The 23,966-nt window shown below is 35.6% G+C and overlaps 7 protein-coding genes across 7 annotated transcripts; 3 read left to right on the forward strand and 4 right to left on the reverse strand.

Moving 5' to 3' along the window:
* Positions 1-738: 738 nt before the first annotated feature.
* On the reverse strand, positions 739-2,277 carry WICANDRAFT_24593 (uncharacterized protein; the record flags this gene model as incomplete). Its single annotated transcript, XM_019181039.1, has 1 exon — positions 739-2,277. A coding segment is annotated over one exon (1,539 nt), but the record flags the coding sequence as incomplete, so codon positions are not given.
* An 826-nt stretch (positions 2,278-3,103) lies between these two features.
* On the reverse strand, positions 3,104-15,112 carry DYN1 (dynein heavy chain; the record flags this gene model as incomplete). Its single annotated transcript, XM_019185716.1, has 2 exons — positions 3,104-4,200; positions 4,354-15,112. The coding sequence occupies 2 exons, from the start codon at positions 15,110-15,112 to the stop codon at positions 3,104-3,106; spliced, it is 11,856 nt and encodes a 3,951-aa protein (XP_019037946.1).
* An 872-nt stretch (positions 15,113-15,984) lies between these two features.
* Positions 15,985-16,917, forward strand: PPE1 (phosphoprotein phosphatase methylesterase 1; the record flags this gene model as incomplete). Its single annotated transcript, XM_019181843.1, has 1 exon — positions 15,985-16,917. A coding segment is annotated over one exon (933 nt), but the record flags the coding sequence as incomplete, so codon positions are not given.
* Positions 16,918-16,928: 11 nt separating this feature from the next.
* Positions 16,929-19,076, reverse strand: QNS1 (glutamine-dependent NAD(+) synthetase; the record flags this gene model as incomplete). The annotated part of the gene is made up of 1 exon (XM_019181856.1): positions 16,929-19,076. The coding sequence occupies one exon, from the start codon at positions 19,074-19,076 to the stop codon at positions 16,929-16,931; it is 2,148 nt and encodes a 715-aa protein (XP_019037948.1).
* A 382-nt stretch (positions 19,077-19,458) lies between these two features.
* Positions 19,459-20,763, forward strand: PRO1 (glutamate 5-kinase; the record flags this gene model as incomplete). The annotated part of the gene is made up of 1 exon (XM_019185717.1): positions 19,459-20,763. One exon carries the CDS (start codon positions 19,459-19,461, stop codon positions 20,761-20,763), a length of 1,305 nt encoding a protein of 434 aa, XP_019037949.1.
* A 25-nt stretch (positions 20,764-20,788) lies between these two features.
* Positions 20,789-21,787, reverse strand: PIH1 (Pih1p; the record flags this gene model as incomplete). The annotated part of the gene is made up of 1 exon (XM_019183516.1): positions 20,789-21,787. The coding sequence occupies one exon, from the start codon at positions 21,785-21,787 to the stop codon at positions 20,789-20,791; it is 999 nt and encodes a 332-aa protein (XP_019037950.1).
* Positions 21,788-22,557: 770 nt separating this feature from the next.
* Positions 22,558-23,886, forward strand: WICANDRAFT_16331 (MATE family efflux transporter; the record flags this gene model as incomplete). The annotated part of the gene is made up of 1 exon (XM_019180685.1): positions 22,558-23,886. A coding segment is annotated over one exon (1,329 nt), but the record flags the coding sequence as incomplete, so codon positions are not given.
* Positions 23,887-23,966: the final 80 nt, after the last annotated feature.

Genomic DNA, 23,966 nt, shown 5'->3' on the forward strand with positions numbered 1-23,966 from the left:
ACAAGTTCTTAGTTTATCCAATTCCAAGAAATCAGTGTCTAATCAGTCCAGAATTATCCGATTTTTACAAGATATCACAGCTTATGATGTTAAATTTAAACATATTCCTGGTTCTTCAAATACTATTGCTGATTTTCTTTCTAGATATGAGAATCTCAAAGACTCCTCCAGCTAATCAATTTATTCAATCAAAATCTCAAGAAATTTTAGATCAAGTAGAATCAAATCCATCCAGTTGAATCATTTCAAATGAGATTAGTGCAAAACTTTCAAGAAGGAACAGATGTTTGTGGTTTGTACCATCTATTCCAATTATCTACTCCGGGTTACTTTATTAAATCATGCTATAAAAACAATACTTTTATTATTACTTTTACTTTTATTCTATTTTATACTATATACTTATTCAATTATTCAATTATTATACATTTACTTGATTTGCTACATTTGCTATAGCGTTCAATTATTAGTATTGATCAGGAATCTACTCTTACAGTAATTGTTAGATCTCCCGTCAAAAGCTACACGTGGATACAATTTGATCTAACATTACTTCAATTATTTCTATTCCTGCGTTCTGTACTGTAACTGTTCAATGAACTTATGCTCTAAGTTCAAAGAGTCTATTCTATAGTCCAATCTCATGTTTGGCACATTGCATCTCTGAATACCAAAGTCATCACTAAATTCCCAATCTTGTTTATTTTCTGAATCTTGATCATGATCCACATATTTAACACCAATCCAATGTCTTTTCAAATCACCATTGAATTCACTAATCAAAACAGAATTACGACACAATTCACACAAGTCAACACCACTCAGTTTATGCATTGATCCAGCAACACTATATTCTTCAATCAAGGGTTCTCTTGTTAAACTTGAAAATAATGGTTTATTTGTGCTTAAAGAAACTCTCATCCCAATTTGGAAAAATTCAATAGCTGGGTTCTTTTCATAAGCAAACGTATTTGATTCAATATGATTATCATCATCATTTGATAATTGTAATGTTTTATTCCAACATAGAGGTGACATTGTTATACCAATTTGCTTCAAATAGTATAAATATTGCAAAACTGGATAATTTGCCAATTTTTCACCATTGATGATGTTCTTGGATAAGAGGAAACATGATGACAATGACTCTGTAATGATTCCTAATCCTGAACGATCTGAGAGTGATGCAACATGAGGTCTTAAATTGAATGTACACATTGATCTTGATTTCCTAAAATTGTTCAGTTTGCTGAAGTTTTTGAAGATGTAGTACAAATAATAACTGTATGGGGGATTTTCATCAGATGTCCATTTTCTTGGTGATTGTAATTTAGGGATATCGAATAAGGACTCATCACGATGTCTTTTATCCACTGATAATAAATCAAACCCTGAGATTTTGGTCAAGAAATAATGTAATTTTGGGTTCTTTAATGGATTGATTGAAACTTCAAATAATGGCTTAAATATTTGGTTTAGGAAGTCTTGGAAACTTGAAACTTGTCCTTGTTCTTTCAAAATTGAATAATTTCGAGGAATTCTAATGATCCATTTCACATTATAACTCACCAATCTATTATCAATGATCCAATCAGCTAATGATTCCCATTTGCCTTGACCTTCTCTATAAGTATCTAAAAGATTGAAATTTATACCAATCTCACCAAACTGGTACTTTGATTTTTCATAGTCACTAAGAACTTGTTTCAAAATAGTACTTAGGTACTCACCGCCAATAGAATTTTCAATTCTTAAAAAAGTATGCTCGATTCTTGACAAAATTTCATTCTTGATGATTGCTTCATAATCAGTATCATTATCAATATTCAAACCTGAGCTATCATCAACACTACCAAAATTCCTATCAATCAATCCAAACTCAAATAAATCATCAACATTCAACCTCCTTGAATTGTTTGAATCAAAATATGGTTGAAATAACTGCTCCAATGTGAATCTATTACCTCTTTTATCATCATAAACGATCCTATCTGGCTCTTCACGAAGCTTCAAATTGATCACATTAAGTAAGTGTTTCTTGGTCATACACATTGATAATCCAATATTGTTGTCAATCTTTCGACAGTTGTAAAAATCTCGATGAGGATTGAGTTTTGTCTTGAGAGTTTCTTGATGTTCATTCAACAAGATATATGATTCAAATTTTTCTTTCAAGTACTCAAGCCTTCTCATTGATAACATAACCCCTGTTTTATCTATGCTTGTATCTATGATAAAGTTCAAATCATCCAAGAACTCATTGAAAGATGGTAATTCTGGTTGATTGAAACCTTCAATTTCTATATGTTTCCCAACAGTAAGTTTCATCTCGGTTTTCAATCCTTTCACAAGTGGTTTCAAAACATTATCTGTATAATCATTCAAATCAAAATTTTCACCAGAATAATGAGGAACACTTTCCGCACTATGATAATAGTTAACGGAACCAAATTCATCTTCGAAATGCCATCCTTTGGGTTGTGGAGGTGGATAACTTTTCCAAGAATCAGCGTATAAAGGATTATCACAAGACCTTTGACTTGAAAGTGCTTGATACTTCTCTCTCAACTTAATACATTGTATCAAATCTTCACAAAATTGTCGAACTTCATCTGAGTATTGCTTTGTTAATTGATCAAAATTTGAGTGTTTGACAGTATCCATATCCATTTTCATAATCTCCGTCAAATCATCAACAGAAAAGGACCCAATCGCTGCTTGGTTATCAAATCTTGTACGTAGCCCAATGACATCTCCATCTGGTGCTAGTTGCTTATAAGTTGATGGAACTTTGGATACATCCCTCGTTGTATATAATTGGTCACTCAAGGGTATTAAATTGATTGATTCTTGCTTTAGTTTCTCCGTTAGTTGAGCATAATGGCTCTCTTCATCATAGAAGACATCAATTTGACTCGGCATATCCTTGGATAGTTATAAAAAGTTGTAGGATTGCCAGTTGTTACTTGAAGCTTTCAAAATTAAGTACCCATAATCCCGATACGTCACGGTTACGAGCACCAGCCCACCACATCAGACCCGTGAAAATTGGCAGATTCAACTACAAAAACCAACAAATTCATAATCTCTATTATCATAGCTATCACTCAATCACGACTAAATCTTCTAAAATAGCAGCTGCATTTTGACAAATTTCGAATGCTTCTTTCCTCTTCATCAATAAATCCGCGTCATCTTCCAATCCAATCCAAGATGGTGGCTCAACATCTGGAAGCGCATAAATCCATGAGATATAGTCATCAACAGATCTTCCTTCAGGTGGATTCAACGAAATATTTAACCTTTGTGAGACTTCATTATTGATTAAATTGAAATCATGCTCAAATGATTCAAGTCTGAAGATTCTATCACTCAATTCATGCAAAATGTTTGAATCAGAATCATCATCAACTTTTCCACCATAAACAATGTCACCGACAAGTGTTTGCAAAGCACACCATTGGATATCTTCAGGTGAAATGTTGTCTCTTCCTCCACTAATTTTGTCAAACCACCTATCAATAGCAAAAACAGCAGTATCGAAATCTGAGTCATTGAAATCATAATTCTTGGAAAATCCAATTGGAACATATCTGACCCTTTCTTGTAATATCGAATGGAACCAACAAAGTAAAAAGTAAATGTGTCTCTTTTCAACCGGTTTGCCACTTTCCCATTTGGTGCCAAATGATTTTTGATATTCCACCATCAAAGGTTTCAAACCAGGCGCATTTTGGAAAACCAAAACATCTGATGATCTTAATAATGTTGTAGGAATATCAGAAGTGACCTCACACGTCAAGAATAATCTGAAATCCTCATTCAAGGAAACACCATCTAACTTCTTTTGTAAAAGCTCAAGCCATTCAGAAGATGTTTGGACATTTTGCAAGATTAACCAACCACCCTTTTTCGCAGCTTCCTCCATTTGAACATGTGCGATCTTATTGGCTTCTGTGGAACCCATAGCAACAATTTTGATTTCATGATTTAACTCTCTTGAAATGTTTCTAACCTTGTATGTTGGATCAAATCCACTAGTGGAGGCCAAAATTATTGGTGAACGCTTATTTTTAAGAATAACATCCCTCAAATCATATTTCGATGTATACTGACCAAAACCAGTGAATAAAAACTGTGAAATTGACTTGAATCCATCTCTTATATCTGATGGTTTGGTTCTTTGAGACAATACACCATCTAGAAGTGGGAGTATACTTGATATGTTGATATTAAACTCAGAAGCAACATCAGCAGCCTTCACATTCCCATTGAAAATCTTGTCCAACTCATCACTATCTATTTTTACTGATAAAACACCAAAAGCCTCTTGAATCAAATGTCCAAAATCACCTTCCAAAACTACCGACTTTAGCAAAGAAACAACAAACTTCATAAATGCAAAGCTTTCTTTTTCTTTCAAATACAACAAACCCATCACAAAAGCTATTAAAACCTTATCACGTTGCAACAAAGAAAGAGATATGTTAGCAAATATCTCTTTATAAAGATCAACTATCAATGTCTCAACACGATCACCGTTAGATTCCTTGGAAGATGTGAGAGTTTCTGTGAAAATTGACATAAATGCAGATAGTGGAAATTCATAGAAGGCATGAATATCTTTTAACTTTTTGAGTAAAGAAAACATAAGCGATGAGTTTTTAGCCAATGGCGAGTAAGTTTCCAAAATATCATCAACTTTACTCATAACATCTGTAGTTTCCTCAACTTTTTGCTTAATTTCACCCGATTCAACCTTCAACCTTTCTAATGTTTCAACTAACTCTTCACTATCCAAGAGATTACCTTTAGACTCACTCAATACACTCAACAAATCACCCTCTAGAGATTTCAAACGGTCCTTATATTCACCGTTAAGCTTGACGAGATCTAACCTTTGCTGCTCAACATCCGGTCTTTCGTGAGATAGAGTCATGTTCAATACCTGTGTTTCTATACTGCTTTCCGTTAAGGTAAAATCAATCACAGTGGTTCTAGATCTAACAAATGGTGTGATATGAATGGATGGATTTCTTGTATGCAAATATAATTTAAAGTCAGGAGAGCAATCAACATTTCTATTTCCTAGTCTAATAAGTCTTCGACCCCCAACTTTTTCAAAATCTTTATTCAATAATCTAGAAATTATTGGATCAAAATATTCAGCATCTTGAATCAGAATTGCACCTCCAAATCTCATTGTATTCTCTAAACTTTTGACAAAGGAATCATCAAGAAAACTTGTAACCACTAATTTCTTGGGCTGTAAATGCACCTTCATGAATTCAACAATTTGACCCAATGGATCCACAATAAATGGAAGTTTTGAAGTTTTCTCAATAATTGCAACATTTTCATAGTAAAGGACGTCATTTGTAAGTCCCTTGTGCTGCCAATCCAACGATCTGGCAGATGACCCAGTGAAATCCAAGAAAGAGAGATTTGCATTGAAAGATATGGAGTGCTTTGATAGCAATTGTTTCCATGAATTGAACTTTTCAACTCTTTCTTGATGATCAACAGATGACGAATAGGTAAGGAAGGCCGATACCAACAAAGAATCACCTGGTAAACAAGAGTAATTGTCGTTATAGCCCTTCACGCTATCAGCCCATCTGATTCGTTCTTCACTTAAACTCTCAACCAATTTCATTGAACGTTGAACTTTTACTTGTACCTCAGAAATTTCAGATTTGATTTTTTCCGTGTCCCTAATCAGTTCACTATACCCATTTTTATAGTTTTCGATACTTTCTTGAAGTTCAGTGATCATATCATCAATAGCCAGTAATCTTGCCTGGTTCTGTCTAGACTCTTCCTCCAACACCAACATGTCTTCACGTAGAGGACCAACCTGATCAAGCACAATTGAATAACGAACCTGCGCCTGGACCCATTGTAAAAGTGGACCACAAGCTTTACTAGCACGATCAGCAGAGTTGAAGTTGTAATCTGGTCTGCTTAAATAGGTTTCTTCCATGTACTCACGAAGCTCAAGAGTAACCTGCCTTTCACAGTCAAAATTGACAATGTTGAAAATGAAGTCATCTTTACGGATTATCAGTTGCACATCTCTCCAGCTTGAAACATCATAGCCCAATAGAATACAGACAGATTCTAATGTCATTTGAACAGTAGCTGGAGGCGTTGACATGGATCTTAATTCAGTCAAGTGTTGTTTTTTGATATTTTTAACACCTCTTTGAGCTTCTAAAACAGCAGGTTCAGCTAATGCTAGATCTTCCAAAACACGTTTTCTGTGATCCTCAATCTTAACATTTTGTCGTTCTAAGGCACCTTGAAGATGTATTGATGCTTCCTGCTTTCTTTCAGCTTCATTTTGCTCCTCTAGAATCTTGTTCAACATCTCACGAGCTTCTTTTTCCTTCATTGTCAAATTTTGCTCCTTGGTGGTTAATTCTTCCTTCAAGTATTTCACCTTGATCACAGTTTCCTTTAGCTTGTCAAGACCCGAATTCAAATGTCTTTGACCACTTTGAAGTTCCCTTTCTTTCATACCAAAAACTGACACAAAGCTATTAATAAAGTCAATCAAGGAGCCTGATCTCTTCTCAAAGTTCTCTTTGGCGTGTAATGTGACAATACAGTGGCCAATGACATCCCTGAACGACCTCATGTTGAAAAATAGCTCATTTGATGGAATAACAGGAATCTCAAATTCAGATTTATCAATTGGAACTGATCCCAAAAGTTTTTGGCTTATTTGAATTAAGGATTCCGAGGACCAATCACCCATCCAATTGAGAACACATCTATTGAATAAAGCAGGTGAGCTTATAATTTGAGGCGATTTGGCGTCATTTGGATCATTGATAGTGAACACGATGTGGAGGTTATTTGCAACCTGCTGCGTGAACCAGCCAAAAAGTTCATCAGCTGTATCTAAGAGCAAACCACGCGACTGAACCTGCTCCTTACACAAGTTCAAGAGAATGTTGTACTCATCCTGATCAAAAATTTCCTGGATTTGTGAATTTGCGAGTAGTGAATTCATTCTTTCCAAAAAGGCACCATCTAAGATGGTTGATTCGTCAACAATAAAACAAATCGATTCACCTTGAACACCTGACCGTTTCAACAAATCTTTCAAAACACCATCAAACTCTCCAAGTGAATAATTACGTGTAACACCCAATTGGACAATTTTCAAACCATTAATCCATGCAACAAACTTGGTTAATGTTGTTTTACCAGTGCCACTTGGACCGACTAATATTAAATGACCCTGTGGTTGTTTCAAAACACGATCTATTCTAAGGATATGATCAATAGCATCGTCATAAAGAACAAAATCAATGTCTAGAACCTCGTCCGAAAACACTTTCAATCTCTCCACGATGAATGACTTGAGCTCCTTTTTGTCAGCAGGTTCATAATATAGCGAAAGCCAGTTACTAAAAAAGATGGGTTTTTGGAGTGCTTTCTCACGATTTATATTTGGGAATCTGTCAATCGCAACGGTGTCAATAAGGTCTAAGGTCCAAGTACGCTCATCTTCCAATACCAACCGATCACAGAATAATCTTGTTGCCTCATGGGCCCATACTCTTATAATATCACTTATATCAAGACTGGATAGAGGTTGAATTGAATAAAGCATACCCCGAACCCAACGAGTGAGCTCACGAGGACTGTAAATGTAATGAGCTTGAGTATTGTGAGTAAATTTAGAAATTGATCTTGAATAAACATCGAGCATTGCATTGGTGATGTCCTTTGCATAACCACTCAAATGGGGGACCTTCTTCAAAGTAGCACGAACAAAAGTGTTATAAATGTGTTGAAGTGATGATGAACCAGGGTAATCGACCATTATTAACGTTAAATGTGACAAAAACCTTGGAGACAACTTGATTCTTCCAGCATCAGAGGGTGGGTTACATGCTCCAACAAATTGAACATTTACCAAGTTAACCCATTGTTTATCAAATGGCCTCCAAAAACCATTCCTTTCTATCATTTGACGCATAAATGAGATAACATGTTGTGTACCAAATTTGTCTGATCTGGGCAAATTAATTTCATCACAAAAGAAAACAACACGTTTTCCTGTAACCTTTGGACGCATTATTAGGCCATCGACAGTCTTCTTGTACTCACAGAGCTGCTCCATTGCTTTAAGTAGGATTGTTGGGGATGTCTCTTTTGAAAAATTTAAATTGGAGACATCAATATCTGGTGACCTGGAGAGAGCAGCATATAAAGTCATCGTTTTACCAGAACCTGGAGGACCACATAATATCAACGACCTCTTTTCTTGAAGTAGTGCAAAGATTAAATTTTCATGTCTCAATGTGTCAATAGTTTGTATGACAGTATTTGGATCAATAACAGATTCGGGACCAAGATTTGGAACTTCCAACAAATGCTCCAGGTTAATCCAATTACCTTGATTATCGATCTCATAATCAAGCACATCCAAATCATCTTCATTGGGAACTAAGTCCTTGAACTCAAAAAAAGAAGAGACATAGCTTGAAAATTTTTGTCTTTCAACTAGAGGAGCACTACCACTAAACGACCACAATATTGACAAAATTAAAGCTTTCTTGACATATCGTTCATCTATATCTAGTCCAGAACCGCCTTGCTCAAACTGGCCACTGATTACCTTCCTCATATAGCACTTGATAAAAACAAATATCTGCTTCACCATTGTCATAACATCAACATCCATCACGTGATCTAAATTATTCACGGCAAAAGTTGATATCTCATCCATGTGGCCATCAAGGACAGTTTTCAAAACAGAGCTCACTTGCTGTTGTAAGATCAAAAGCTTAGAAGGATCCACCTCTTCTATATCACTTATTGGGACATTATTTAAGCACCATAATTCATGACCTAACACATCATTCAAAGTTATCGTAGCTTCTTCAACCCAAACCATACCACATCTACTGACAGTTGCAGGTGTAGCAAAGTCTAATCCATCCACTTCAAAGATAAATCTGATGTTTTGGGGAATTTGAAGTCGTTCACCATTTGGAAGTGTCAAAGTTTTGTTGTCGTCCAAAACACTGTTCAAACTCTCTACCCAAATAGGATCAATATCACCATCAAAAACAACCCAAACTCTTTTTGTAAGTTCACCCCTTAGATTTTCTAGAACTTTTCTAATAATGGATGTCAATAAACCATCGCTCCAGTCCCTGGTAACTGGATCAAGAAACCCAAATAGCTCATTCTTAGATAACACTTTAGGATCAATGATGTAGTGTAAAGCATCTTTACCATCAACTTTTGACAAAACTTCAAGTAAGGAGGACCATAAAGTTGATTTTCCTCTTCCGGCCTTACCAACGACGATGACACCTTGTTGGCTTTCTTGAATATTATAAAACTGAATCAACTTCATAATCCATTTATCTGAACAAATAAGCCCCTTTCCTTTAATATATTCCTTGATAATTGACACTAGTTCTATCTCTTCAATTTTATCCACTATAGGACCAAAAACTTCATTTCTCACATCTTCAAAAATTTTGGTATCTTGATCAAGAAGTCTTGGACTAATAGTCTCGTTGATACTCCTCACAATAGCCAGAAGTTCAGAATCATCAGACTCGCTTAAGGCCAGAAGTTTTTTGCCGGCATTTGAAAGCACCACTTTGAAAGCTCTGAGTCCAAAGTCATAATGTGGTTGATTTGAGCTTCTTGATGATAAAAGTTCAAAAAACCGAACAACTTTCTCTGAAAGGGCTTTTGATGACTTAAAGCCCCATGAGCTTAAAAGCACCTCGCCAATAATTTCGCTATCAGGCGACTTCATGGAAAAACTTCTGAAAAGCTTCTTCAAATTGTCTGGGAGATTGGCTCTTCCAGAATAACTTGGATTCATTGTGATGAATATACCAGTACCGTCTTTGAGTGGTGTCTTTCTACTCAAAAGTTCGATGTCACAACTTTTAGATTTTAAACCCATCTCTATTTGCTCAATTTGAGATGAAACCGCACTCAAAATGTTTTTATTCAACCTGTTGAATTCATCAAAACAACCCCAAACACCAACCTGACAAATACCCAGTAGTAATCTACCCATTGCTTGGAAATCAAAAGATTCATCACAATTGAACACTAGAACCATTTTACCAAGGTTTTGACCAAGTGATTTGATAGTTTCTGTTTTACCTGTACCAGCAGGCCCAAATGGTGAACCACCCAATCCTTGATCCAACGCTCCAGTCATTGCTAAAAAGCCTTTTTGTAAAAGTGGTGTGGAAACGAGTCTTTCCATAACACCAAAGTATTCAAATCCGTAAACAAATGATTTTGTAGCTTGTCTGACCTCTAATCTTTTAAGGTAATCACTTTCTTCAAAAGCATAGTAAAATCTTTGCTGAGAAACCCACCTGAAATCATGAATATTATCTATATTTTGAGCTTTGAGATGTTCAGTTGTATTTTTCTGGTGAAGAATTTCAATGATAAACGATTCAACAGCTTTGTTTTTCCCTTTACCTATTCCAGAAAGGATATCTAAATAAGACTCTAGATCTTGTAAGATTCCATCAAAGTTCTTTGTAGTGATCGACTCTTCAATCAGTTTAGTCCAACTTATCTGTAGGGTAAGAAGTGTAACCTGAGCTGGATATGTACCAATCCAAGCTTCAAATTTATTATCTGTGAAGCCTTCTAGAGAATCAGCAACCATGACGGACAATGTGTGTTTAATTTCGTAATCAAGTTGGGTCAACCATTCATCAACTCGTGAATATTTCAATAACGAAATTGCATCAACCAACTTCAAAACCTCTCCCTCTGGTGATGACACATGTGTTATGGAATCATTTTCAACTTTCAAATCATTGACACCGGCAAACATTTTTTTCAAGTGCTTTGATATTTTACTGAAATCACCCATATTACCAATGATCTCCAAAAGGTCTTCATTACCGACAAAATAGAATCTTGGGAACAAATCTCTCTGCTTTTCCAAAAATTCACCTAATGCTTTGGCAATCCTTGACAAAGATTCCGAAATCCTTTGCATTATACCCTGAAGGTCTGGAATTCCCAAAATCTCTATTACAAAATTGTGCTTGAACACCCTTTTCAGCACTGAGATAAATTCATTTGAAACCATCTGGAATCTGGAAGCTTCACTTTGAAGTAACTTTCTAATACCAGACTTGGAGTCAAATACACCATCAAGGTCTATCCACTGTCTCTGAACTTCCACCCATAGATCAACAATTTGGTGTACGTTGTTTAACTTGGACTCCCATTGGACAGCCTCATCTTCAAAAACTCTGAAATATGGGGAGTTTCTCATAGACTCGAGACTTTGAGAATCATTGAAAGATTGTTCAAGTAGAGCTGCCATATTCTTCACCAAGTTTTGACCGTGAAAATTGAAGGTCTCAAACGACGCTTGTTCCCAATAGTCACGAATTCCTTCCAAGACATCTTCTAAAACTTTCTCAGCACCTGCCTGCTCCATTGTTTCCTTGACAGCACCTTCGTTGAGTACCAAATTTAAAGACCAAATATCTCCAATTGTCAACGTACTTTTGTAAGTTTTGTTCAATTTTTTGAATAATGATTTCAAATGTCTCTCCTTGACATGATCCTCTTTCAATGAAATGATGGACTTCTGAGAGTTGGATAAGTCTGTGACATTCTTCAAAAATATTTGAAAGGGCTCGTGTTGACGAACTCTTACAGGCATGGACCTAGTATTGACCAAAAGCTGTTCAAGCTCTTTACGTAATTGTCTAGGTTTCACATCATACCATGTCATAGCCTTCAAGTCATCTAATGTTGTCCATAATCCTTGAATAGAAATCCAAACTGATTTTAAATCTCTCAATTCTTCTAGGTTTGATGAAATATCAACAGGTATTTTGACTGGTAATGAGAGAAGAAAGGCAGCTCTGGTCACTAACAATTTTCGTTCACTCAAGTTAGTGAAGCTTTTCTCAAATTGTGCTAGTACTTCTAGTGATTTTGTTGGAGAGTTTGATGAGGATGTAGGTTTTGACTGAGCCCAATCTTGTTGGACTTGTAAAATTGAACTTTCTAAGCGCTGTGCTTCTGATTCAATACTCTTCATTATAACGTCCATTTGGGAGTCAATAGCAGCAGCTCTTTTGGAAACCAATTCTGATAGCGCTTCGTAATCATTTTCAATCTGTTCGCAATAAACAAAATCTGAAGGAAACTTGAACCTCTGTCTTGTCAAAGTGCTTTGTCCTAACTTGAGTTTCGAGATCTGGCAATCAACCATTTTCAAAAGATCCTTAAACTCCTGAACTTTTGTAACAACTTCAATGGTTTCTTTAACCGACGACAAGTTCAGAGTTGTATTTTCCAAAAATTTCTTTCCCTTGATAATGGAGTCATGTGTGACTTTGATGATTCCAGACAAAGATAATGAAAATTTTCCTAGTAAGTCCCTGTTCCAAGACAGAAATCTAGAACGTACTTTCTCTCTTGCATCATTATAATCAATGATGAAGGAGCCACAAACTTTAACGGTTTCATTGGTGTCAAAAGTATTTCTTGATTTTTTAACTTCATCGAGTACTTCAAGCCATCCGTCAAGGTCTAGATCTTTATAGATTTCATCTGATTGAAAGTTCCACAAAGCTTCAAATTGGGACCAAACCTTCAAAAAAGCGTAAGCATCATCATAATATTCATCAATCAGTTTGATGAATTTACTTGAATGGAAATGTAGTTGTTCCAAAGACTCATCATTCATCAAAGAGGTATTAGTGTCTTCATTTTGTAATACACGATCGAAAATCTTGGATTGGTTTCTGATTGTTTCAATTTTATTTTGAAACACACTTAGCCAGTTGACTTTTGAACGTTCTAATGCTGGTGATATTGAAACCCTTGAGCCTAAAACAATCTGATGGACGGACTTTTCCGGAGTTAAGTCTTCTTCAAGACAACGATCAACAAGTGCTTTCCTTAGTTTGGTGTTCAAGTTTGACACAAATATATCAACATTTGTAAACCCTTCAAAATTGAGTTGATCAATAAGTTTTTGGACATCAGAAATTATATCTTTGAAGTTATCATAATCGTATTGACATGTTTGTAACAGCTGGAAGTCTTCATTCATCTGAAATTTGTATTTAGCAGCAACTTCAAGCTTTCGTTGGAGATCAGAAATTGAGTTCTCTAACTGAGATATCAGTTGCTCTTGTTGATGTTCAGTGGTCTGGATCTCTATATGTTTTAAGTCATGAGCTTTGGTGATTGTTTCCCATTTTATTGATAAGCATTGTTCAATAAGATGATATATTTTATTTCTTTCAGACACAAGCAAAACTTTAAATTCTTGAAGCGATTCAATGGATTGTAAAAGTGCAGGGAAATCAGCAATGGATTCAGTCAAAATGACAGCATGTGGATAGACTTTTCTCACTTGCCTAGATGATAATACCACATTATGGGGGATTTGAAATCCTTGATAACTCAAAGCACGTACTTCTTTGAACAGCTGCATAAGGTTTTCATCAAAATTGACTTCTAATCTAATTTCTTTGTCTTTGGATAGCTTCAAAATATTACCATCAATCTTTCTCTCACTTGCAAAACTTAACCAGTCATCAAAAATTGGTTTGGTATTCAACTTTTTCTTAAAAACAGTGACTTCAGCATAAATTTTTTGACCTTCTGCAAATAAGTTCCAGTCTTTGCCTAAGACTAATTCAAGTCTATCCATCAAGAATGCTAGCTTCGCTTCAACTTGTTTAGCCCAAAGCAACGTGAATGCAATTGAGGGATAATCATAAAGGGCAGCCAGTGAAGATTCGTCCGATTTCTTTGTAAAACTTTCTTGTAATTCAGATATTTCCCCCTTAACTATCGTTAAAAGTTGAGATTGGTATTCTTGTGTAGCAGCTCTGATTCTTGGGCGTTCAAGTAAAAATCTATAATTTTCAAAAACCTGAAACATCTCATTGGAATTTCTGGATTTGTCTAACGTGGACCTCATACCTTCAACAATTTGGTTTTCAATATCATGAATTCTTCTGTTATAGGACTTTTTAGCGTTGGACCATTCAACGTCGCCACTGAAAACATCGACATCTCTAATGGCGTTATATGCATAATCTAATTCTTTTTGATCCATTCTGACTCTTGAGAGTGTATCAACTAGCTCGTTGTGACTTGATCTGAATGACAATGCTTCTTGAATGCGCTCCTTCATATGTATAGTTTTTGAATTGATTCTAACAAATAAAAACTTTTCACCTCTTTTCCTTAGAAGTTCTCTGGCAACGTTTGTAAACTCTTTAGCTTGTCTATCCCATGTGTCAAATATAGAGTTGAGTTCTTGAACTTCAATAATAAATTGTTCAAAATCTAACGACATGAGGTTGTAAACCATTGGTTTAAGTTTTCTTTCAAGATCAGAGGAAATAGCTTCAAGAAAAGGTAATGACCGACTAATAGGATATGATGTGAGTTTTAGTCTCTTCAAGTGATTCAAAATCAACACAATGGCATCTTCAACTCTCACCAAGTCTTCAGCAACTAATAATTCATTAAGCGGGAAATCTTTCATTAATTTGTTGTAATCAGCAGCTGTAGCCATAGCTTCTTTGATCTCAATATCTGAGAAAAAACTGACTGTCGCATGATATCTCTTTGCATATTTCAAAACCTCTAATGATAACTGGACACCATCCGAATCCAGTTGAGTTTGAATGGCCGTGAGTGTGTTTTCCATAGATGTCCAAAAGTTGATCTCATCAGCCGCTGAACCCTCTGATACTTCTCGATTCATTTTCGTTACTGCTTGAATTGATCTTACCCATTCATTAACAATAGTCTGGATGTTGTTCAAAAATGTTGAATCATTGAGGGTCTCATCAGATATGAAATCTGTATAGTTTTGGAGATTAGCACCTTTTGCGATGGCATCTTTTAGGACTGGATGTAAAGTGACAGAAAGATCAGGGATTTGAATAGCTTGATCTAGGTTTTTCAAAGACAAAACAAGTTCATTGATTTTTTTCTTGGTAGAGCTGATTGTTTCACTTTTATTGTTTGAAGTGATTGCATCAAAATAAGAACCAACCCCAAACCTCACTAGTGACCTTAAGGTTTCAAATGAAGAGTTCATATTAGGAAGATTGATGACTTGTAGTTGATTTTCAAGTGTGGTTTTTTGTAGAATTGGTCCAATTTCTTTAATGATTACCACCACTGATACTGGCGTTGACAAATGATCCAAAGATCTGGATAGTTTCCATGAATCTGTGAACTTTAAAATGAATAAGGAACTGGGAAGTGAATCGTTGATGAAACTTTCAGCAGCTTCTTTTGGCTTCTCTCCTCTGAAATGTATAACATCGTCAGTCTGAGCTCCCTGTAGAGCCTTCGATATACTGAAGATGTGCTCCACCAAATCGTTCACTTGTACGTGAACATCTTCTGAAGCTTGGTTCATCACTTGCTTAAATTGGTCTGCTGAAGTTAGTCAGCTTGAGCTCAATTCTACTGACAGAAACAGTCAACTTACACGTCTATAGGCGTTCTCAATTTACTTTTCTTCTGATTGGATAAGTTTCCTTGTTTAAAGAGGCAAAACGCCAAACTTGTTTACACGCTCTCTACTGTTTACGTTTTGATCCAGGCGAAAAAAATGAAGCTTTTGGTTTGAGGCACAGATCAACATCACGTGACAAATCACCAAAATATGACCTGTCAGTTCCAAAATATCCCATTTCCCTTCATTTTATGAACCTTGTGAAGTAAAAGTTAAAGCTGGTTGAAATGAGCAATATCCAGCGTAACCTGTTCCAAAAGAAGCTCAAGATCGCAGAGTCAGCATTGGGGTTTGATTTCAGCGAAGAAGCTGAAGAAGGTCAACCAACAAATCCACAACCTGCCTTACCTAAAAGTAAAGAAAAGCATATATACAGAAATGAGTAAGTCGAAGCTGTTGGTCCCAATTACATGATACTAACCTTTTGAAGAATAGAGTTACCCTCATGGAGTGATTATTTTGAACTGAACGAGATATTTACAAATGAAGTTGGCGATGAATTCAACACTTATTATACACCACCTAAAGACACAGAATCTCCAGTTTTCGTATTTCACCATGGCGCTGGGTCTTCAAGCTTAACTTTTGCACTACTATGTAAATCTATCAGGGAAGAAATGTCAAAAGCTGATGATTGCTCAAAAGTTGCTGGTGTGTTTGCATTTGACATTAGAGGGCATGGCCAAACAAAAATCAAATCAAACCCAAACGATTTTTCTTTGAAATCGTTCACTAATGACTTAATATTTGTTATAAGGGAGCTCGTCAAGAGGAATGACTTGAAAAATTCACTTCTGATGTTTGGTCATAGTTTAGGTGGAGCAATTTTGACAAATGCAATTACTCAAATAAGAGACTTGGATATTAAAGGTTTGGGGATGTTTGACATCGTTGAGGATACTGCAATCCATGCACTTGATAGTATGGGTATATATTTACAAAATCTTCCACGGAATTTTGATACTATCTCTGACGCTATTGATTGGCATATGAAAAGTGGGCATGTTAGAAACAAGGAGTCTGCTTTGATCTCAGTTCCTTCCTATTTTTACAAGGATTCTGAAAGTGGTACTTATAAATGGATAGCTGATTTAAACAAGACCTCAAACTTTTGGCATGATTGGTTCATTGGACTTTCTAAAAACTTTGTGAATGCACCAACTTCTAAGTTATTGATCCTTGCTGGTACTGATAATTTGGATAAAGAGTTAATGATTGGTCAAATGCAAGGGAAATACCAATTGGTTGTGTTCCAAGACTCGGGACATTTTATACAAGAAGATGCACCTACAAAGACTGCCATCACAATTATTGATTTCTGGAAAAGAAACGATCGGAAACAAGTGGTTATAAAAAGTACATGGGGTACCAAAAAGTAAAAATATAATATTTATTCAACTGTTAATTCTTCTAAATCTTCAGTTTGGCCTTTTTCTGATTGTTTTACAATTTCATCAATTTTCTTGGAAGCCCAAGCAAATCTTGGATTAATCAAAAATGGGCGTAAATCAAATCTATTATCATCTGGTGAATATTGTTCAGCATGATAACTTGGTGTTAGAACTGTTTGCTTGTGTCTATTAATTGCATAGAAAAAGAAGAATTTTTTTACTTTTTCAGCCACTTGACTTGGTGTCAATCTTGGTGTCCATTCATGATACAATTTCAAAAACATTGAATATGGTCCACATTTTTGGACTTTTCTTAAGCGACCAAATACTGATAATTCTTCATACGTCATACCCATATCAGCTTCATCTGATTGAACATAGTCTTTAGTTATAGGTTCTAATTCAGCAGTTGGTGTTGCTTCCAAAAATTCTTGTAGTACCGGTAATCCAAATTCATCTCTTGCATAGGCAATAAATTTTTTCAAATCAGTTTTCGAAATACCACCAATTGGGTTAATATCAGCACTTGAACAATCATATTTTGTTAAATAACCTCTTAAACATTCATCAACATTTGCACTACCCAAAACTAATAAGCCACCAGTTTGACGACCTCTAACCCATGGTAACAATTGAGCAAATAAATAAGCTAAAACCATACGTAACCTAGCTTGAATATTTTGTAATGCTAAATTTTCAGTTTGAGATCCACCCAAAATCTTGAAGATTGGTTTTTTACCAGTTGCAACTTCAAAGACATTAACAACAGCAGCAACTAGAGTATCCATATTCAGATCAACATGATACGAACCAATCTTTTCGCTGAGTTCTTTGGCTCTTGATCTGGTCTCTTTAGATGAATTAACAGTACCCATATAACTTGTATGGAAAATTCTTGAAGCAAAATCCACAGGATCAGTAGGTTTCCAATCTTTAGCCTCTTCATCTTTAACATTTGCTACCTTTTTAGCATCTGAAATGACTTGTTCGTTCCCACTTTCCGCAGCTTGTGCAACTAATCTACACATTGAATGAACAATAACAGCAGTAGCACAAGAATCAATACCACCACTTAATGGTAAGAAGAATCCAGCACCGTTACATCTTCTAACGTAATCCCATAACCAACATGCTGGACCTAATGCAATTTCCTCCTCTGGTGTATGATAAAAAATCTCTTGGGCTTTTGTTGGAGCAATTTTAGGATCAAAGGCCATTGAAGTTGGTGATAATTCAATTGGTACCTTTATTCTCTTGTAAGCTTGATTTGAAGTAGCTTGTAACCCGCGAGAGATTGATGATCTATAACTACGAACATCTTCCAAGTCTATAGTGGCTGAAACAACTTCAACATCCTCTAGGGAAAATTGGCTCCCTTGAGCAACAACTTCACCATTAACGGCAATTAAGGCACAACCATCATAATATAATCTATCACCATCACAACCTTTCTGATTGGCATATAAATAAACACCACCACATTTGGTAGTTGCTTCTTTGATCAAATTCATTCTTGTGTTTAATTTACGTAATTCATGGTGAGAACCTGAGGAGTTTGTAATGATTTCAACACCATCTAATGACATACCAACGTGTGGAGCATTCGGAGTGAATAATTCTTCACAAGTTTCTGCTCCAATAACAGTATCTAGAGTAGAAATAACAGCATCACCAAAATCAACAGATTCTTGACCGGTAATTTTTTGAATCATTCTTGGTAAAACATAATTTTCAACATGTCTTGGGCGTTGCCATGGAGTGAAGAATCTCATTTCTCTGTAATTACCATCATTTGCTAACCAAATCTTTGGTCTTATGAATAATATTTTCCCGTCATAAGATAAGATACGACAATTATATTTAACATTTTTATGAACAACAGGCATACCAATATCCAATAGTATACCATGAGTAGACTTGTTCGTCAAAATTGATGCATACATTTCCCATGAATGTAAATATAAATCATTTTCCAAAAAATGGTCTAAACAACCATAACCAGTGATTTCTAATTCAGGACCAACTCTTAGCGTTGCACCTCTCTCTTTTGCGATTCTGATACTTTCGACAATTCTGTCTCTGTTTCCTTCAAAGTCCAATGCCCATTGGTTCAAGTTACAGGTGGCAACTGTGATTAAATGGCCCATTGTTACGGCTGTTCCTTAATCGATCAGTTGATGGTTATAGTCTAAATCAATCCTTCATCAAAAGTTTTGAATGAATTCGCGATAGAAGTCCACAGAACGAGTTCGCGAAGCGATGACTGATGCTTTTAAAGGGTTCAGATAACCAGTTGATCAGGTTTCCAATCTTGATGATATATGGTAATTGAGGCCATATTGGAATATATAAGCGAAACACCAAGTTTGTCATTCAAAATAGTTCAATCCGAAGTCTTTCATCGCTGTTTAATTTAGCCAAACGTAGATAAAAAATCTTTGGGTTGAGTCAAGAAAAAAAATTAAAACCTCGAGACATCATTAGACCTCCAACTGATCACCAGGATTAGATACCCTTCAACTCACAAAAATGGCCAAATCCAAGTCATATACTATAGTCATCAAGCTAGGGACCTCATCCCTAGTGGATGAGAAAACCAAAGAACCAAGACTCTCCACAATGTCCCTCATAGTGGAAACAGTGGTCAAATTGAGAAGAGCTGGACATAAAGTGGTTATTGTATCATCTGGTGGTATTGCAGTTGGTTTGAAAACTATGGGATTGGATAAGAGACCAAAAAAGCTTTCCCAAGTGCAAGCGTTGGCAGCTATTGGTCAAAGTAAACTTATAGGGAGATGGGACTCCTTATTTGGTCAGTTGAATCAAAGAATTGCACAAATTTTAATCACAAGAAATGATATATCTGACTGGACCCAATATAAAAATGCACAAAACACAATGAATGAATTGTTAAGTATGGGTGTTGTTCCAATTGTTAATGAAAATGACACTTTGTCCGTTGCAGAAATTAAATTTGGTGATAATGATACATTATCTGCAATTACAGCTGCTTTAATCAATGCTGATTATTTGATACTAATGACTGATGTTGATTGTTTATATACGGATAATCCAAGATCTAATCCAGAAGCTAAGCCAATCCTCGTGGTGGAGGATATTAATGAATTGAAAGTGAATACTTCAAGTGGTGGTAGCGATGTTGGTACTGGTGGTATGACTACCAAATTGATCGCTGCAGAATTGGCTACAGAAGCAGGTACTACTACAATCATTATGAAGTCCAGTCAACCTGAAAACATGTGGAAGATTGTACAACACATTCAAGATCATGATGTGGATTATAAAGATGAGGATGGGAATGCTTTAGAATTGGATGATGTTCAAACGGGAGAATTAAAAGAATTGAAATTGAATGATGTCCCATTACATACAAGATTTATCGGTAAGGATAAACACGTCAAAAATAGAGAATTTTGGATGTTGCATGGTTTACAGACTCATGGTACAATAATAATAGATAAAGGTGCGCATAGTGCTCTAACAAGAAGTAATAAAGCTGGTTTATTACCAGTGGGAATCATAGACGTTGTTGGTACATTCCATGATCATGAATGTGTATCCATTAAAGTTGGTTCAAGGTTACCTAATGGAGAATTGGATACTAAAGAACCATTACTAGAAATCGGTAGAGCAAGAGTGAATTATTCATCCACTGAAATTGAAAAGATAAAAGGTGCTCACAGTCAACAAATTGAAGAAATTTTAGGTTATGCTGATTCCGAATACGTTGCACATAGAGATAATTTAGCATTCCCACCAAGCGTCTTAGAGAGTACACAATCACATGAACATATGGTTCCAAATCTCAGATAGATTATGCAAAGTCTTATATTATAGCCTATTTGACAAATATTACCAATGTAGATTGATCATGTACGAAAAATGACTTTATTGAGGGATTTTGGAAAACTGTTGGAAGTGGTAGTTCGAAATCTTTTGTTGTTGAATATTTTGGATTCAAGTTTTTCAAAATAATTGTATTGTTACTTTTATCCAAATGCATATCATAGTCCAATGAAGAGTCATTTTGTGATTTGATCTCAATTTTCAGCTTGTAGCCATTTGTATCAATCTTACTGAAAGTTGTCGAGTATTTCAGTTTCTCTTTGGTTATTACTTGTGGTTGGCTTTTAGTTTTTGAAGGCGGTGGGTTTATTGACATGTTGGTGATTTCTTGAATCAAAGGTTTAGTTATTGAGCTATCAGATTGATCTGCTGAAGCATTAACATTGAAAATGTCAATACTGTTTTGCTCTTCTTCCATTTCTTCATCATCTATTTTTTGTGCTTCCAATATTGATTGTGGTTCATTTTGCATATTATTTATCCTTTCAAATTCTTTGTTTAACCTATTAATATCCAATTCCGATTTCAATATTGTCAATTCTTGAACTTCACCTTTAGATACCATTTTTGGAGTGGCTATACTTTCTCTTGATAATTGAATACCTGATCTCAATTCAGCACTCTCCAAACTCCACTCTACCAATATTTCACGTAATTCTTTATCTCTCTGGACCCACCTCATCGCTTTAGTATTGATGATACAATCATAAACATACGCCAATTGTCCTTTTTTATCCTTATCAACCCTTTCTTGTGATGTAACAATGGGTATTTCCCATTTGTTATCCATAATCAAAGGGTATATGATACTAGGATCATAGCCAACTTCAGGTAATGGAACATTATCATCTGAACAAATGTTCAAAAACACTTTTGTTCCCTTTTCACGTTTAGGCTTTTGAGTGGAGACATCCAGTTTGGTCTTGATAACAAACGATGGTTTTGGCCTCAATAAGAGCTCATCTTCTTTGGATGGAACCTTTTCTAGCATCTTTTTTCACTGTCTATATTGAATTGACTGATGATTCTTGTTCTTTCAATTATTGGTAAAAAGAGCTGGTTGAAATTTTGTTAGGATCGAAATGAAGTTTCGCGAATCTTCTAAAAGTGAGGGCAAATTCGACAAAACTAGGGTGCTAAAAAGATGATTTATATGCAATTTTTTCTGATTATTCGGGTGATATATCCAATTATTCAGAAAGTTGAATAACGAGATAGACTTTTATAATTCTTTTTGGGCCATGTCATTACGGAGACTTGTGCTCTGTGAATTTCGCGGATCTGCCATTCCACAGCGTGTCGCCAGCGATTAGCCAAATTTTCAAAGGGAAGTTTCAACAAAGATAAAGACCTTTTACAAACCAGTACACGAGCTTTACCCACTACTCGCAATTCAGTATCATATCCAGGATGGTGCTACAAAGGAGAAATAGCAATTCGTCAATAGAACACCAAGCTAGGCTTTTACGCTCACAGCAAGAGGCTGCTGCTGCCTCATCTGCTGCTGCCACAACTGCTTCAAGTACAACACCACTAAATACAGACCAAGAAGACCCAACCTCGTATGGTGCTATAAGAAATGTCAAACCAAAAGGTCGCCACAGACCAACTTTACAAACCATAGCTGCCTCAGACCAAGAGAGTAATTTCTCAAGGGATGGTGAGGAAGAAGATGAGGACCCATACGAATCTGATGGTCGTTCAGCTTCCATCCCGAGTTCATATACACGAAGCATTTTCAGTGAAGAGGAGGAACAAACGGTTGCGGTTAAGGATGAAGTCTTGAATATAGCTCGTTCTGCATTACCTTTATCAATAACTTTCTTCTTTGAATACTTGTTGGCTGTCAATTCATTATTTCTTATCGGTCATTTGGGTAGTAAAGAATTGGGTTCTGCAAGTTTAGCTGTTGTTACTTTTAACATTACAGGTATGGCTGTCTTTGAAGGTATGGCTACCTCACTAGACACATTCTGCTCGCAGGCTTTTGGAGCTAGAAAATATTATAAAGTCGGTTTATATTTCCAGAGATGTTCTGTTATGATTTTCACCTTGTCAATCCCAATTTTAATGATTTGGTGGTGGTCTAAACCAATTCTGAGCTATGTTGTTAAGGAGGAGGAGTTATTAGATCTTACTCAGATTTATCTTAGAATTTTGTGTTTTGGTGCACCAGGTTTAATTGCATTTGAAACTGGGAAAAGATTTTTACAAGCTCAACGAATTTTCCATGCTTCAACTTATGTTTTATTTATTTGCTTACCTTTAAATATTGTCATGAACTATTTCTTTATCAAACTTTGGGGATTCATTGGTGCGCCAATTGCAATTGTGGTTACTTATTGGTTAATGGCTGTATTATTATTAGGCTATGTTGTATTTGTCGACGGACAACAATGTTGGAATGGGTTATCGAAAAGAGCATTAAGACATTGGAAACCAATGTTAAAACTTGCTCTCCCAGGTTTGGTCATGATTGAATCTGAATATTTATCATTTGAAATCTTAACTATAATGGCTAGTTATTTTGGTACTGATTCATTAGCTGCACAATCTATCATTTCCAACATTGGTTCTCTTTGGTATCAATTTCCATTTGCTATTGGTTGTGCTATCTCAACAAGAGTGGCTATTTATGTTGGTAGTGGCTCACAAAGATCTTCAAGAGTTAGTGTTAGAATTGCATTTGCAGTTGCTGCATTCACCTCTTTGTTCTCTTTCTTGTTGTTGATCTTCTTTAAACGTCCATTAACATTAATGTTCACATCTGATCCACATGTTGTTGAACTTTCAGTGAAATCTATGCCAATTCTAGCTATAAATCAATTGGGTGATACGTTCAATATTATTTCAGCAGGAATTTTAAGAAGTCAAGGTAGACAAACCATTGGTTCTTATTTGAACGTTTTTGCATATTATGTTGTTGCATTACCTGTTTCTTACTTGTTAGCTTTCCATTACAAATTTGAGATTACAGGTTTATGGTTAGGTTTGACTGTTGGTGTTACAATCTTGGGTATAAGTGAAACCATCTGTGTTATAAAGTCAAATTGGAACCAAATTATAAAAGAAGCATTAGAGAGAAATGAAGAAGAATATGAAGTCATCATCGATGATGATAGTACGGTTTCATCATTTGTCACATCTTACGAATAGAGTTTTGAATAAAT

Source organism: Wickerhamomyces anomalus, assembly GCF_001661255.1.
Source record: "Wickerhamomyces anomalus NRRL Y-366-8 unplaced genomic scaffold WICANscaffold_4, whole genome shotgun sequence".
In the NCBI taxonomy this organism is placed as follows: domain Eukaryota; kingdom Fungi; phylum Ascomycota; class Saccharomycetes; order Phaffomycetales; family Wickerhamomycetaceae; genus Hansenula; species Hansenula anomala.